Source organism: Homalodisca vitripennis, chromosome 1 (genome assembly GCF_021130785.1).
Source record: "Homalodisca vitripennis isolate AUS2020 chromosome 1, UT_GWSS_2.1, whole genome shotgun sequence".
Classification (NCBI taxonomy): Eukaryota; Metazoa; Arthropoda; class Insecta; order Hemiptera; family Cicadellidae; genus Homalodisca; species Homalodisca vitripennis.
The window spans coordinates 133,144,128-133,161,589 of record NC_060207.1 but is presented as its reverse complement, the minus strand read 5'-3'; the positions used below and the strand labels follow the sequence as shown (position 1 = coordinate 133,161,589).

General features: G+C 33.5%; 1 protein-coding gene across 1 annotated transcript in view; it reads right to left on the bottom strand.

The window, feature by feature from the left end:
- Positions 1 to 17,446, bottom strand: part of LOC124353237 — a 59,542-nt gene extending 42,096 nt beyond the window's left edge. Inside the window, exons 1-4 of the mRNA XM_046803158.1 lie at positions 17,227 to 17,446; positions 5,537 to 5,788; positions 4,933 to 5,072; positions 216 to 325 (exon numbers count right to left, since the gene is read on the bottom strand). Of these exons, the coding sequence (XP_046659114.1) occupies positions 216 to 325; positions 4,933 to 5,072; positions 5,537 to 5,788; positions 17,227 to 17,431 (707 nt within the window). The 5' untranslated portion in view covers positions 17,432 to 17,446. The remainder of the gene's footprint in view (positions 1 to 215; positions 326 to 4,932; positions 5,073 to 5,536; positions 5,789 to 17,226) is intronic.
- Positions 17,447 to 17,462: the final 16 nt, after the last annotated feature.

The window sequence follows — 17,462 nt, the reverse complement described above, 5'->3', positions numbered from 1 at the left end:
ATGCTTGTAGATTGTTATGTAATTCTACTTTGCACTTTTCCTTATAGACTTATTTATTATGACTTTTTCGTGGTCAACAGAAGTATATCACTCTTACGTAATTCGTCTGTGTTCCGTTATTGTGACTCTTAACGTTAGTAAACTACAAAGATTCAATAATGGATTTTCTAATCACTATTAATTGGATGTTATAACCGCAGTTGCATATCGCTTACTTGGATCCGCTGTCAGTGCAGTGACCAGCGCTAAGCACAAACCTCTTGCTGATCAAGCTACCGCCGCACAGCCACTCGATAGCATTTCTCTTACCGTACCCTATCAAAGCCTGAAACAGTTCAATGAAAAATATATAATTAAATAAACATAAACACTGTACATAACAATAGTGATAACTTAAATTAACCTTACAGATATGTAATATAATTTATAAAATGTAGAGTGCAATAAACGAAACTATATATCGGAGGAAAGAAGATAAAAATATTAAATAGAACGAAACACGAGAAAAACAAAATGAAACTATGCGCTGACATCTGATTAACCTGCCTCTCTCTCACCGTACCACTCCGGCCAATTTTTTCGGATTGTTTGGATTGGCGTGAAATTTAGACTGTAGTTAGGGAGTAACCTAAGAAACAAAAGTTATGAGTTAACCTAATGCGGATGTGCGGTTTCACTCTAGGGGTTGATGCCACCCCTTCTAGAGGTCGGAATTGTTTATAAAAGAAACCTATTCGAGAGAGGGAAGAATTCTAAGCAAAACTTGGTTCTATAGGAATGTTTTGTACAGTCAATGTTTTTCGAGATATTGGCGCCTAAAAGTGACAATTTTTAACCTAAATATGCACGTTTTTAGGTGGTATATAACTCGAGTTATAGCTCTTTGCAATTGAGGTCGATTTTCAAGATAGGTAAAATTGAAACAATCAATCTCATTTAGCAGGAAAATTAAAGGTTTTTATAAAAAGCCTCATATTAAATTTTTTTGTGTAAGACTTAATGCACCTTTAAATTGAGTACCATGAAAATGAATGGAGTTAAAATCAAAATACTGTGGTTTTTCTTGATTTATGAGAAAAATGGGTATTACATTTTACATTAATTTTACATTACTCAACAACAAACAATGAAATTAAGGGTAATTCATCGCCAATTTACTTTATTCGTATATCAACAATAACTTTAGGGAGTTTGGACGGATTTAGAAGTAGTTTAATTTTTTAAATTGATTAAAGTTTAGTAGCAACATTATTTTTTTTAATTAACCTTTTTCCAAAATCTTTCGAAAACTATGATAATTACAAAAAATTATAGGATACAAAATTATAGGGTTTTTACTGAAGAATTTGTTTTTTTTTTACAAATTAAACAGAGTCATGACCGTTAAAAGCTCAACGCTAATCATGACGACTAACTTTCCAAATTAATTCAAACTTAATAATCTAAAGAAGGAAGTTCTCAAAATACATTTAAATTGTAGGACCTACAGCGCATGAAATGCCTTACAGAATTACGTTTTGGGTGAATTCATAAGTTAAAAGTTAAAAAAATGTATAAGTAAGAAACCACTTGATTTTTATTACAAAATATTTGAGCAGTTAAATTACCTTTGCGTACGTGCGCGCACATCTTTTATCTAGTATCTTAATAATAATAAAACACACACACACACACGTGCGCATCCCAATTTATTCGTATATATATTTCCTCGTATATATCACTACATATGTGTGAAGTTTGATAGCTGTATTTGTACTAGGTACTAGAGATATGAATTTTGTAATAAAAATACTAAATAGTGGCTAGCGGCTAAACGAAACATTTCTTCGATTAACGTTTATATGACATTTCTTGTTTGAACTGATGGTATTGTCACCCACTAAGGTTTGCGACACCTTTTTCCCACACACAAACGTGTGTCTGTGTGTACATGCATGTATGCAACAGCTGGAACACGGAGTAATCAATGAAAAATAATTTGGAGGAAGAGCAGAGCACTTGTTAGGCAAAGTGAAAGTCCGTTGAGAATTAGTATATGGTATAATAAGTATATTTCCAAAACTAAACAGGAAAATATGTGGTGTGTGTCTTGAAAGTTATGAGAATTAAATATTGAAATAAATACTTTACAATTCATTATCATTTATAATTTTATTTTATATGTATATAATTTAAAAGTAATATCCAATTGTTAGGGAATTTTTACTCGTACTTTTATAATGTAAATAAAAACTTTTTGTGTAATAGTTGAATCGAAAAGCGTTCAAAGAAAAATTCTATTAAATAAAACAATTATATTCTCATATAAAACATAATTCATACGCAATTTTTATATACGTATCATTTTAATGCTATGTTTCAATAAGAGTAGTATTTTTTATAAGGGGTAGGTCTTCTTTAAGGGGTTTTGTGGGAATTAAAAAGTAACATTTTTGAGAAGTTACAATTTATTATATGTATACCAGTAAAACATTTCAAGTCTTCAATAACAGTATTATTTTTTTATATATAAAGAGTGATTTTTAAGGGCTGCAACTATTTAATGAGAGATTGCCGTTTTCTGATAAATAATAAAAAATATATAATACATTTTGAATGCATCAAAATTTCATTTTAAGCACCTAAAACGTACCTTTACGGACATAAAGGGGTAGATTTAAGGATTTCAGGGTAGTATAGTAATTTAAATGCATAGTCTATATTAAAAAATTTGAAGGGCACTTCATTTTACATAATAATAAAAACATGAATTAAATCGTTCGTGAAATATTCGTGGATCTTTTCGTACAAGGGTAGTTTTTACCCCCAAATTGCAAAAGCACAAATTGAGACAATATCACTTTTTAAGTTGAGGGTCAGATGAGGTGGTATGCAAATTTTTAATGAATCCATTCAATTTGAAAAAAATGGGAGCTTTTTTATTTTATTTTCAGCTTCAGTGACTGCACTACGCTGCGACCGGCTCGGCCCAACCCAGCCTGGCCTATTGGGCCTCGGTCGGCTTTTGGGGCGACTGTGGGCGTGGGCTGAGTCCGTCCGGGCCGGGCCGGTCGCAGTGGGCGAGTGTCCATTTGATTACGTGTATATTGACAGCCTAAAAAATACCCACCGGGCCGGTCTGGGCTGGTTCGGTCGCAATGGGCACCTTGCTTTACTGGTGTCATTGTTTCATATAGGAGATTGCACTGGTCATTTTATCTTTCTAAACGCCATCTGAGTCCTTTTTTGACATCATGTCTTGTAGATCTCACTCTACTGACGAATCATGACGATTTAACGCGTCAGAAGGTAACTCATTTTAGGATTACTGTAACCGGTAAATGAATACCACCTCTATAGTGAATAACCAATCTGGCTACTTCCTTGACGACAGATCACTCAACTAGAGTCTCCACTCATTAACACACCCTGTCAATCAAATACATTTACACGCACACCTGACATATCTGATTCATGTTATAGACATGTCAGCCCCACGTTTCTCCAGCAAGTATCGACAACAGCCATGACCATCTTTTATGCACATAATAATGGTATTGCTTGGTTACAAAATAATCAGTGTACTTCAAAATAAAGGTGTCGGGACAACTAAATACTTTAAATGAAAGAATTAATAGAGTCACTGACACCTTACATGAAGCCTCTAAACCACTCAGGGAATCATTAACAATACACACAATTCATATCATACAAAGGATTTCCTGTGAAAAGTCAAACAATACCAGTGGCGTTATTACAAAACCATTCCCAAACACCTTTCTAAAATTTGGACCTTTTAGTTCTCTAAACTTTCATTAAATGTCAGTTAAACAAAACTACGTTTTAGACATTGTAGATTTTGTTTCTAATTTTTTTGAGCAGGCATTGTCGGCTTGAATTTTTGTTTATTCGGGGATTGCGTGTGTTGCCACTCTATTGCTGTTTGGATTCCGGTGTGGGACCATCACCTGTCACAATTTTGTTTAAAAAACCCACACCATCCCTGTACCGTGTGAGAAAAATAAATGCACTTCCAAGCCTCTTCGTTTTGTGCACGTCGGTGAACATTTTTGGAAACCATCGGGAACACAGCTTGCAATAGCCCAAGTGGTCCATAACAATTTCGTACCAAAGAGTGCGTGAAATTGGTTGGAAATCGTCAGATAGTGTTGTCATAGTGAAACGTCTGTTACCTTGGATCTTTTCGTCAACTGCCCTTACAAGGTCATCGGTGACGAGAGATGGCCGACCGCTCCGATTTTTATCATGCGCATTTGTTCGACCGCCATTGAACATTCTAACCAACTTTCTCTCCATTCATTCACTCATCACGTCTTCCCTGTTAACATCTCGAAGTTAACGATAAATTTCAGCCGGTTTCACATTCCTTGCGTTCAAAAATATTATTACAGAACGAATACCACAATCGGCGTGGTTACTGATTGTCTTAAACATTTTAAACGTTCAGAGAAAACTGAAAACACAACATAGAACAACTAAAATGGCGTAAGTCGATAGCCAGTGAACAAGGACCACTAGTGCGCATGCGCGGAAACCGATTGCAGCGCTACAGTGGCAGTAGAATGAAACGGTACTTAATTTCGGAACACGCCTCGTAGATGACTATTATGAAAAACGGTAGCCAGAAAAATTCGTTTTAAAATAAAAATGAAACTAAAAATCCAAAGTTATTTCGTGGTTTCATTCTACTCCAAGGGGAAACTAACCTATATACGCATCAATGCTCTCATATCTTTGACTCTGCAATGAATTATAAAATCATCCTTATCAAAGCCACAGTACAGATTCATTGAGATCTATGCCACTAACCCGAAGTATACCACAAATCGCAAGACCGTTGGTACAAAATACTCTAGATAGACTTGTGAAACAGACTACTGATGAATTGAATTGTTTATATGCTGATTGAATAACTGACAGATTTGTACGAACCATGTGTGGATATTCTCGAGATTGTGCGTCCTTGCCTTTAGTGATGAGAGGTTCTACTATCGCGCAGGTGTCGTACTTGACTTCATTGCCGAAGAAGCCCTGAGTCTTGACGTACACGTACTCTGCGTATTCTTTACATTCTGAAATGTAATGAATTTGATAATAAATAATGAAAAAATTCACGCCATTTCACATTAAGAGAAATTATGTACATCTAACACTATCTTCTTTATCTAATGATAAAGGATACCACGTTTATACTTTGTTATGTACAGCGAGTTCAACATGAACAATCAGTGAAAAACATGAATTAAAAAATACTTCGTAGTATTACAATATAATAAAAAAAGTCAATCGATTCCATTTAATTAGCACAATACATCAATGTTGTAAGTTTAAGTAATTAAATTAAATTCGTGTAAACCCAAGAGTTCAAAGTTACAAAACTAGTCAAAGAAGCATGTGAGTCTCGAGGGTGTACAAATTAAAAAAAAATATGAGACATCTAAGACATGACATTTATTTTAGTAAAAACAGCTGAAAACGATGTGGCGCCTTCGTACCACCTGGAGTACAAACAAGTATATACATTATGGATACTTACTCTGTTTGCTCTTAGATCCCGGCTTCGAAGAGCTCGGAAATCTAGGGGGTTTGGGGCTCGGAAGGCTAGGGGGTTTCGGGCTCGGAGGTGGCTTCGGACTATCTAAAGGCTCACAGCAGACTACTGGCTGAGAGGATGAGAAGCGACACTGCTGAGGTCGTTTATTCTTCCGAAGGTCTTGAATAGCCTTGGGACAACTCCTCACCGGCTTGCAGGTCCATGTCTTTCCTCCTGCCTGCTTGCAGATATCACCTGTCGCACATTACAATTATCAAGTATTTGTGAGCTTATATTCTTCAATTTTACTTTTAAATACTCTATGTAGTTTTGCAGAATGGCATGCACTTTTTACACTGATTAAATTTTCCCCATGTATTATCCCGATTAATATCATGGATACCAAACTTTCCCTTCAATTTAGCTAGGTGGATATTCTTAAAGCTTTGGAATCATAACTAAGCATATCTAAGTGAAAGGCTGAACACAAATAATACGTCGTTTAATCATTATTTTTTTACGAAATCAAAATTAAACCGGTTTATTAAATATAATTTGTATGTAGATGACGTGGTTATTGCCATATTTAATTATTACTAAAATTAGGCAGTGTTGATTGTACAAGTACAATACCATGGAAATAATGATATAATACGTGACTCTATGACAATACTATTTAAATTTTGTTTTAAGGGGCCGTTCATCATTTTATCCTTACTCTGCCCGTCCTCGTAGGCCACTTTGCCTGTGCGATGATCATATCAGACAGAAAAAAGAGGAGAGTTGGTACAGTTCAAAGCTGACAGTACTATTAGGATAAAAAAAGGCAAAGGTGTCAGACAGGGTTCGAATTGTCAAACAGGCCGCTATCTCAAACTCCAAGTCAAACGCCTTAGACCACTTGGAATCAAGTCTTCTGAAATTGTATTTCATTTTGCCTACAATTAAAAATTTACACATCATAAACAAAAAAGCTTTTTGAATGAGTTCACTTAGATACACTTTAGTAAACAATGGACTTCGGGAAGAATGACTTGAGGTAATGAAAATGTAATAAAAAAATTGGTAGGTTTATGGAATTTGTTATTTCCCAAAACTTGAATAAACAAGTGATTTTAAATAATAAACTAAGAAATTCCTGGTTACATACAAAAAGACAAAACGAAAATTTCTTAATCTGTTTCAACTGTTATAATAATTTATCTTACATTATTTAGCGGAGAAAAACAATCGCAGTTTTAATAATGTATCAGCTGAATCCTGTGAACAGCACGTATTATAGACAGTTGTTGCACAGTTACACTTTGGCCGTGGTAAACTCGTGCGTCATGCATGACATTACCAATAATCGAGATCACTCAAGTATGCACGTGAAAAGGAGATATTAACTATTCATGTTAAAGCTATACAATTATTGTGCAGAAGTAAAATTTTAACATTGGCGTTCATTAAATTTAAACATTTTATTTTTTAGTTACCACGACACCCTATAACAGTTTACATTATTTAACTTGTGCCCAAGTATAAATTTTACAGTAGAAATCAATGTAGGTTGTGGTTTTAATTTAAGCATTATAGAATAACATCACCAACGTTTATCTACTATTGCTAATAACTACAGCCATTGTCGAATACGTTAGGTATTACAGTATAGTGATATCAGGCAATTTACATGCATCTCAAAACTAGTTTAAAGAGAAATAAATAAATTTTCAGTTAGTATTATTAACACAACATTTTGCCATCTGAAGTCTAAATAATTTATTTCGGTTACAATTCTTTTTAAATTTGAAGTTTATATTTTTTATTAATATACACAGTATAGTGGTAATTTAGTTGTCCATTTAAAATAGTATGTAATTTATACTTCAGCTATCCATGCACAATTAGAATCCATATTGAAGTCTTTGGATGGAAATTATCTTAGAGCATCTGTGCTATATCTCTCTAAAGCCTTTGACTGAGTTGAACAGTCATACTTGTACAACATGCCAGTATTACGGTTTAAGATAATCTCAATCTATTGTCATATCTTAATCAAGTGGTATTTAGTACCACTGCCAGCCGCCACCACCACGGGGCCACTGTGCCAATGGCATGCAAAATTTCCAGAAGAAATATTAAAGATATTAAAACAGTCCTTAAGAGTCGGCTGTAGTAAAACGACTTTAAAGTTTGTATCCATAATAACAATGTTAAACCTCATGACCTTATTTTTTTATCCTAGCGTTACAGGAGATGTCTTATTATAATGATATAGTAATCACGACTCCAAACGTTATATTAGTTTTTTTTTTCTAAATTGTATTATTTTTTAGTATTTAAACTTAAGAGTTCTAAAAAGTTAAGATTTGTATGAATGACATTTTAAAAATATGGAAAACATTTGGATGTATATAAATTAAATTTTTTTAATGAGACATCCTCCACAAGTCTTATACAAATAAGGTCGTAAAAGCGAATGAGGTTTAACACTTTTCTTATGTAAGGAAACTCAAGGTCGTCTCACTAGTTAGCTCTCAACGACTCAACAATTACTATCAGCAAACAAGAGCGTACCCAGCGAGGGGCAGGAAGGGGTAGCTTTCCCCCTTCCAACGGGAAGCAAAATTACAATAAATGGTTATTATGTTGCTGGAATTTATTACAATTCTTGAAATAACTATTTTAATAATCCAAACAATTCTTTCACTATTGAAAATTATAAAATTAGGATAATTTGTCGTTATTTTTTGTCGATCGTAATTACAATTATTTTCTATAGGAAAACAGAAAAATAATACTACAAATATGATAATTATCGTAATCGTACCTTTACCCTCCCCTTCGGTCAAGTGAGTTCCGCGTCACTTATATAAAGTGAGCCACCCGCCATTGGTTAATCAGTAATAAAATTGAATCGTTTTTTGAATAACTTACTCGAATTTATTCCAGTTGTAGTTACTTAGTTTATATTTATATTTACATTTGAAAACCCCCGAGGCGTATATAAGAAACTGGTTCCAAAAATTTAAATAATTTATCAATTTATGTACAAAATCAAATTTTGAACTAAAGCTTTTCTTAATTTTTTACTAAAATGTAACTTTTAGGGCGTGCTTGTATAAATATATTAATAAATACAAACTAAGTAGGAACTGGGATGATTACATTTATATTTGATCAGAGAATTTTCTTTTGGCTACGGTGGGCATTAGTTAATAACAGTTTGTAATTTTCGCATACTATGTCTGCTTCTATTATTTTCAGGTAGAAAACACCTCGAACGGAAAAAGATCAAGATTGTAGAGGAAGTGAAAGTAACGATGGAGATGAACTAAACTGTCAGGACTATCGGATTCTGTGTCTATTATGTAACAAAGATCTAGTAATTCTTCACCCTTACACGTACCTGTCCCTGGGATACCTAAAACGACTGAAGTATACGATAGTTACCATGAAAATAACATTCCTCGTTTTGTTGGTCTGCTCTTAAGTTGGCATTGCTTACAAACCCTTGGTTCTCACCATAAAATTACGATTTTAGGTGTTCTATGTATGCACTCTATTCTATTCCTCCTAGTATTGTTACAGTTAAAGGTGTTTTGGGCTTATTCATGGTAAAGTCATACATGGTGAAATTTAAAGACATACATGAAGACTGTAGAAAAACATCGGTAGCCACTACCACAAATCTTCAACAACTGCTGCAAAAAAGTTTCTTGAAAATGTTCCGGTTGATGTACAGTTGCAAAGTGGTCATCAAAATATGACTGAAGAAAATAAACAAATATTGTCATTAATTATATTATGTATAATATTTTGTGGAACTCGTAATTTGCCACTATAGAGGAAAGGAAGGAGACTAGAGGGTTTTCTTTAACCTTTTAAATTTGAGAATTGACTCTGATAATAAAAAGCTAAAAAGTTACTTGGTTAAATGTCGAAAAATTGCAGTATACACTTCAGGAAAATTTCAAAATGAGATTACAAGATTATGTGGTGAAGTTTTCAAAGAAAGAACTATTGAAGATTTTAAACAAAACATTACGCTGTAATGGCCGATGAGACAGCAGTTATCGTTGAAAAAGAACAGCTTTTTATGGGATTGAAGTTTTATACTGAGAAACAAGAAAAGAACGAGAGGAATTTGTTGGTTATTTTGAGCCAAAATCTCAAGATGCCCCTAAAGTCACTAGCTCAAATTCAGAGTTTTTTGTTCACTAGAATCTTTAACAATAGAATTGTGTTGAATTTGACGGATGTTCTATGATGAAAATAAATCTTTATTTATCCATTTCACAAGTTACAAACTTACCTTCTGGTCGATGATGCTAGTAAACTACAGGAAATAAGAAACTTAATTGCAACAGTTAAGGATATAATAGGAATTTATCGTGAGTTGCCAGCCCGCCCGCAGGAATTTGGTTTCTAACCTATCAAGACTCTGTGAGACCAGATAGTCTGAGAAATACAAGAGCATTAGACATTTTCAGGCAACTTCCTTGAAGTAGTTAATGCAAGAACTAAAGTTTTCTCTTGGCCGTAGAAAACTATTTAACAAGAAAAGTTGCCTATCAATTCTCCTGTGCAGTTATTAAACCAATTTTCAACATAGGTTTAGTCATTATTGCAAAGTACTCTGGGATTTTGGAACCTGTTTCGATAGTTATAAAAATTAAAAATATGGATTTTATTATGGCGAGAAACATATTGGTAAAATCCTTGATGTTATCAAGAAGGATCGACAATAAATTGAACATGTTTTGATAAATTACTTAAACAATCACATGATTATCATGGAGAAAGTCTGAGTTCAGTTAAGTTCCATGAATATTGTTCAAAAGTAAATACACAAAAGTAATCCACCATCTGAGTCTGCGATTGAATTCTGGATACGGTCGTTGATCAACTCTTATCTTGACTCCTTAAACATTGTCATTGAATGTTAGATTCTCACACGAAAATAAACCTTTTTTGCATTCTCCTATTCTTTATACTTCATACAAGCTAAAACCTAATTCAAAAGATTTGGAAAGATGTCTTTCATGGAGCTTTGTGAGTTGGGTAATATTACTGTAGAAATAGATTTGTGGTTTAATCTGTGGAGAAAGAAGGATTTTGCAGGAGTTCATATGTTTACCGAATACAAAACTACTTGTACAAAACTGTCAATCTATATGATGAAAAATTAAATGAAATGTATTTGACCATAAGGAACCTATCAAGAAGGATAGGAAAAACCTATGCTTAACCTATGCTTTATGTTAGGTTAAGCTTTTTCGTGGGATTCGTTGCTGTGGCGTAAACGGTTCCCACGTAGGTTAGATCTATGTGTATGGGTCCGTTAAGTTGAATGATTTCCTACAAGATTATACTATACTATACTATAATATTTATAAGATGCAAACTAAGACAATAAAATAATACAATGTAGTTTTTAATAGTCATAGAGATAGAACCGAACAATATAAACTTATAATGAAAGTATAGGAATACAATCTAGTTACTCGTATTTCCTAAGATTTAAGGTTTTGTAGTAAGGAATAAAACAATTTAATAACATGTATTAATCGATTTATAGAAAATGTTCAGTAAAAAATTACTCAATATAAACAGGAACTACTGTCGTGATCAAGAAAGAGGAATTATCCCTACAGTAAACATGCTTGGCCAGAGAAGAAAATCGTCAAAGATCGAAACTGTGTCATGGTGAACAAGCTGTGACAAGTGAGCGTAAAATGACAAATTATAAATGAAGTCTTACAGATTGATGATTCTAAATTATCCACCTCGGCCGAAATTCTCACGGACAACGTAAAAGCTAAAGCACAACGAACTTTCCTTAATCATTCCTTTGGTACTTTTGTGATTCAATGTTTATTAATAAACAACCAGGTGATGGAAAACTAGCGAAGGTTGGCAGGATAAAATGGAGAGATAACCTTCATATGGCACACTTCTTGGTTAACCTCCATAATTTCCAAGCTTGCCTGCTCAAGAGCAGGTTTGGAAGCTCGGGAAAGTCCTAACGGGAACTTTTTCAAGCCAGCTATATCTACAAATTCTGCGGAAGGTAAGCAGAAGGGAATAAGAGCTCTAGATAAGCTATCTGCAAACTCTTTGTGGACTCCACTGTGAGAAGTTTATAATCAGCAGCATTTGATCAGTGAATCTGGCTGTATGTCAAAACCGTGCTGAAAGTAAACAAAGGATATTTCATCGGGGTTTCTCAGCCCATTGGAACAAATTAGGTGTTTAGAAGTCCTTATATGTCTTCAGTAGCCACCTTCTTGAGTTACTTTTGCGATTAAGGTGTCTAGTTCTATTAACTTGTAGCTCTACTGTATGAAAGTTTTGTATTGCTATCGAAAACAGATTTTAATCGTAAGGTTTGCAAAAGTCGGTTGTTCTAGTTTCAAAATGGAATAGTGTTATTATAAACATAGTATATCATTTTACTGGTTTACTTTTTTTTAAAGTGCACAGAAATTAAGTAAACCCATGTTATTCCGTTACGTCTGATTGTAGTTAGTGGAACATTTATAGTTCCCACGAGCGTCTAAATGTAATGCATTAGAATCGACAGACTTCAATATTAGAGATAAGCACATGATTAGTTGTATCTATATCTACTGTGCAATAATTAAGTGAAATGATATATTGATTAATATTTGTATTATTACTTTGTTATGATATAAAATTATAAATTACTTTAAGATTAATATTGCTTCATTTGTGTAGTTTGATATATAATTCTCAATGAGCTACATTAGCTGACTGCATACAGACATATGATTGCTGTATTATCAGGTGACCGCCACTTGTCTCTGATTAGTCAAAGCAATGCAACATAACCCTGTAGACAGAATTGGGGTTTGCGTGGGCCGTAGCGACTTCCAGTTCACTCCGTTCTAAGTGTCTTCGGAGCTTGTTGTGTCGTCGTTCGCTGGGGCCGTGCACATGGTACTTTCTCGCAACCCCTCTTATAATTGTTAGATTAGTTTGTTCCTTTACAAGATGCGTGGCCTGGCCCCTCGCCCTACGTTTAAATGCAGTAGTCTTGTGACTTTTAATTTTATTAGGCTCCCTTACACTGCTAAGTGACGTTTAAGTTCGCTTCCATATCACTTTACTCTTCAAATTATAAACTCTTATCAAGTTATTAGGCTCCCTTACCTCTACACTGCTAAGTGACGTTTAAGTTCGCTTCCATATCACTTTACTCTTCAAATTATAAACTCTTATCAAGTGCCCAGATAGTATGTTAACTTTGTGATAATCCTTTCGTGAGGAGGTGAGCCAGTTGTCGTGCCGTGCTATGTTGAAGGCGAGGACAATATCTGTGAGCCATAAGTTCTTATAACAGTGTTTTAATAGTATTTCCAAAAACAGACTTTAAATGAAGTATTTACAATGCATTAAATATTTTAATTCATCCTTGGTACAATTTTGAATAAAAGTAGTAACTTTGGGTTTTTTAATTGCTTTACATTGTCGATCAAGTAGCCTACTATGTACTTAGTAGTTTATAGTATTAAAATGTAAACAAGATTGTTTAGTCTTTTGGCGAACTTCAGCTAAACCATTAAAGAAAGTATCAACAGCTGTTTGATGTAATTTAAATTTGATTTACAAAACTGATATGTTAGATTTGTTTCCATATTTGAAAGTGAACATGGAAACTTTCCAATCTTTCTATCTTTCTCTTCATATAAACCTTCCATGAACTTCAACAAAGGAACTAGCCGAATTGGTCCAGTCTTTCCTTAGATAAGGGAGCTTAATTTTTATTTATAATTAATATATATATATATATGTGTATATATATATATATATCACTGTGTATATGTGCGTGCGCTGTTTTACTCTGACCATCTCTTACCTTTAATGTAATAACATGAAGGAACCCTATGTTAATTTTGAATTCGAAGTTGACATTTTTAAGGTACATGTTATTTAAGCTTTTATGGTTAAAACACTCAAAAATTGCAACTTGATCTTACTTTAAGTTTTACTGCGAGAAAAAGTATCCCTGGTTAGAATAACTTGCATTTCAATGGCCATAGTAGTGTGTGCCTTATTGTCATAACAAAAATAATATGACCGGTGTACAATCCCGGTCTAAGAAACTTACTCTTACTCATGAAGCGTCTATTACCGGCCCTTGTTATCTACTTCCATTCTAAATTATTTCCGGTTCCGTATTAGCATTTGCATTGTTGCCCCAATTAAGTAAATATGTATATACGCAGGCCTGATAGGAATATTTCAGTCAAACAGTTTCTACTCTTGGCCCTTGTAGTTTACTTTCAATTTAAGATATTTCTGGTGCTATAGTAGCGTTTTTGCTGTTGTTCCGACTAATAGAATATAAATATATGTAGGACTGAAAGAATATTTCAGTCAAAAAACTTTAAGTTCCGGTATTATATCCACTTCTAGTCCAAGGCATTTCCGGTGCCAAAGTAGCGTTTTCAATGTTGCCCAGATCAAGAAAATATAAATATACATTCTTCTGAAAAGCTTCTTGAGCCAAAAAGTGTCCAATTCTTGCCATCGTAATGTACTTCCTTTCTAAATTAATGGCGGAGCATAAATACGTAATATTACGCAATATTATATTAAATCAACTTAAATCATACATCTTCTAATATCCCACACTTTAGGCTTGCATAATTTAGTAAAATTTAACTTTTAAGCCGATATAATACAAAATAAATAGAAGAATTAAGAATGTTGGTAAATAGTTGACTGGCCGAATGCAGAATTTGTATCACTCTGACGAGTTGACCGTGTCACGTCGGAGTCGCCAATGCCTTCAGGAACCCGGCGATAACGCCGCAGCAACTACTTTACACACATACAACATAAACACGAGTCGAAGACATCCTGCAGGCGGGGTGAGGAACTGCCCCGTCTCAGAAGTAGTTACAGAAAATATTAATGATAATATATTTAATTCCAAGATATCTAGTTTAATTTTAAGAAAAATAAATTGAAGCAAGAGTTTAAAAAAACTATTAACTAATAACAATTTTTTTTACATGAATTAAAGGAATTTCTTACAGATTGAATATTGTTTAAGTTATAATGAGGGCTGTAATGAGGCTCTTACATCCATGTTTTGTCCCTCCACCGCCTTTGCACGCCTTTTCCATAGTTACCACATATAAAAAACACATTACGATGTAATATATCTGAAATTCTACCAATCAAATCATTCCCTTATGATTTCCATTCAGACAAATTGTCTTAAATCACCTTAAAACTGCTGAACTCTTCCTCAAATCTTCAAATGACAGAGAAAAAACTTTACCGAGCGTTAAAGTCTCTTGGGATGACTGATAGTGACCCACAAATACATTATGTGGGTGCTTTTAAATATGTTTTTTAACGGGTCGTAAAGAAATAGTCATAATACGTTTTATATTTAAAACATTTTAGTGCTTAATAAAAAATACACATTTTAATAGTTTATAACAACACCCACTCACAGTGGATGTACGTCTTGTTCTATAGCTACAATTTCACTGAAATTAAACTGTTCTTCTTCTAAGTGCTCTAAGATACATTTACTATTTGAACTCCAGTTCTATTTACTTGTGTTACGTGTCCACCACCAGGCTCATGAATAATACTAATATCTACCTCTTTAACCACCTGACGATACATTATTATCCAAATTTTTTTAGATATGTTGTTATCTTTTCGTCTAACAAAATACATTGCTTTCTTGAGATCAACTTCTTTAACACTCTGAAATATATTTCTTCTTTTCACGAAACCTTACCTTTATCAACTACTAATATCATGTCACCTTCTTCGAGAATGATACAGTCATGATTTGTATACCGTTCGTTTAATATAGATAATTTATCAATAAATGTGCTTATTAATGTTATTTTTACAGTTTTATACTTTAAAACAATCCAGTTACATATATTTTTTCACATTACCAAAATTCTAGATTTTGTCTACGAAAATTTGAGATTTTCTCTGTTGCTATTTATGAATAACATATTACATAGTTACAAAGGCACAATTCTAATGTAAATTACGTTAGGAAACTCATACAATAATTGTTTTTATATATTTTACTTCCAAAATGTGTTAATCTTTTTACTTTAGGCTCGATGCGTAATCTGAAGTCGTTCCATTTGATTTAAAGTAATATTTGTCCGCTATTCGACGTAAGTATGCATCTTTTAAGACCTATTACGTTTCGAAATTCAAAACTTTTATCTTTTTGACCCATCCTAGTAGATATTATTAAAGGATTTATGGTTAAGAAGTTAAGAAAAATTGTGACATGCACCTATTTCAGGTTTTAAGCGTGTATGAGCATTTATGGTTTGAATGACTTATTTCCCGTTACCACATAGGCTTTTATTTTTAATCCTACTACTATTTTACATACCTAATCAGTATCATATGTCTCTTCAGTGTAAACGGACTCCCTGCTAATTTGATTTTTTGTCATAAAAATTCACTTTGTGTCTAGTGTATTGCTTTATGACTGCATTTGCAATGGACACGGCCTCGCTGTGCCTGTTTGTTTCCTCAAGTTGTAGTCGTAGAGCGAATGAGAGTCGAGTCATGTTAATTCTCGGTAGCTAAATTTTTGTTCCTTTAGCTACTGAAATATGCTGGCCCAAAAGGTCAAAGAAATTTAATTACGAGTATCCAAGTAAAATACATGTTTTGAATTCCTTAATGGTGATTTTTATGGTGAAAGTTAGATTTTGACATAACGCCATCCTAGGAATATGACTAACATCAAACACGACATCGTCTAAGTACAAAGGACGTTACATGCAATTCGTTTCATCCATAGCTCAATTCGTCCTTGAAATATCCAGCGAAAACGAGACACAAAGGTAGTTAGGTTCAATACATAAAATCAACGCATAAAACTGTTTGTCCTAAAAGCATTTCAGTTTTAATGTTTTCGAAGCGAATTCTCAAGTTAATAGCATAGTAGTAGCAAAAATAATTCTTTATTATTTCACAGATTTGCTGGGGAATTCTTAAGCAGTTTGCATTAAGGAATTCTTTACAATATTCCCTAAACCATCTATATACAAAAATTCTCCAAAGGAATAAAAATATTTAACTCTTAATATCGAAGTAATTGGATTTAAGAAAGTATATGTAGTAAGTAAGTGTACACCACATTTTAAACAAACAAAATACTCACTTCAAACAAATAACACATTGAAGGCCAAAGAGAGGATAGATTAAAGAAATGTGAATACTCGTATATACTATATTAATTAACAACATTTTATAAGTAAAAGATTAAAATTATTCGATACGAAACACACGAAACTAGTATCATTGTGTTTATTTTTACGTCAAAATATTGAGAGAATTTGTTAAAATTGACTTTAAATCAAATAAATTTAGCAGGGTAGTGCTAATAAATAATAATGAAATAAATAATTTAGTATGTTTTTCGTATGGAATTTATAACCTAAATACTTACTAAATAACTCAATCATTCTTGTTTATGTTTACGTTATTAAAAGTAATCTACGTGTTTAACGTTATCTGCTTTGTTTAGTGTATGTTTAGAAAGCTCTTGTAGGACGTTTTATTTAAATTACAAAACAAGTTAAACTTCTGCAGAACAAACATTTATTTAATGGGATATGTGATATTATAATTCTACAATAAAACATTGCTTTAGAGATTACTAATAAAATACTAACCGTCGTAGAGATCTAGCCGCTCCTGCGCCTCGCTGAGACTCCAGAAGACGCACAGACACACCAGCACAGGTACCAGTCCTGTCGACACCATGGCTGATACTGGCAGAACACTAGGAGCGCTCCCTGTATTCTGACTGGACTTTCCGCGTTCTCCCGCAACACCTGTTAGTACCTCTCCCAACTCCCCAGTTATTATCCACGTCATGGTTCTATTCTCCCTCTCTAACCAGTTTGAG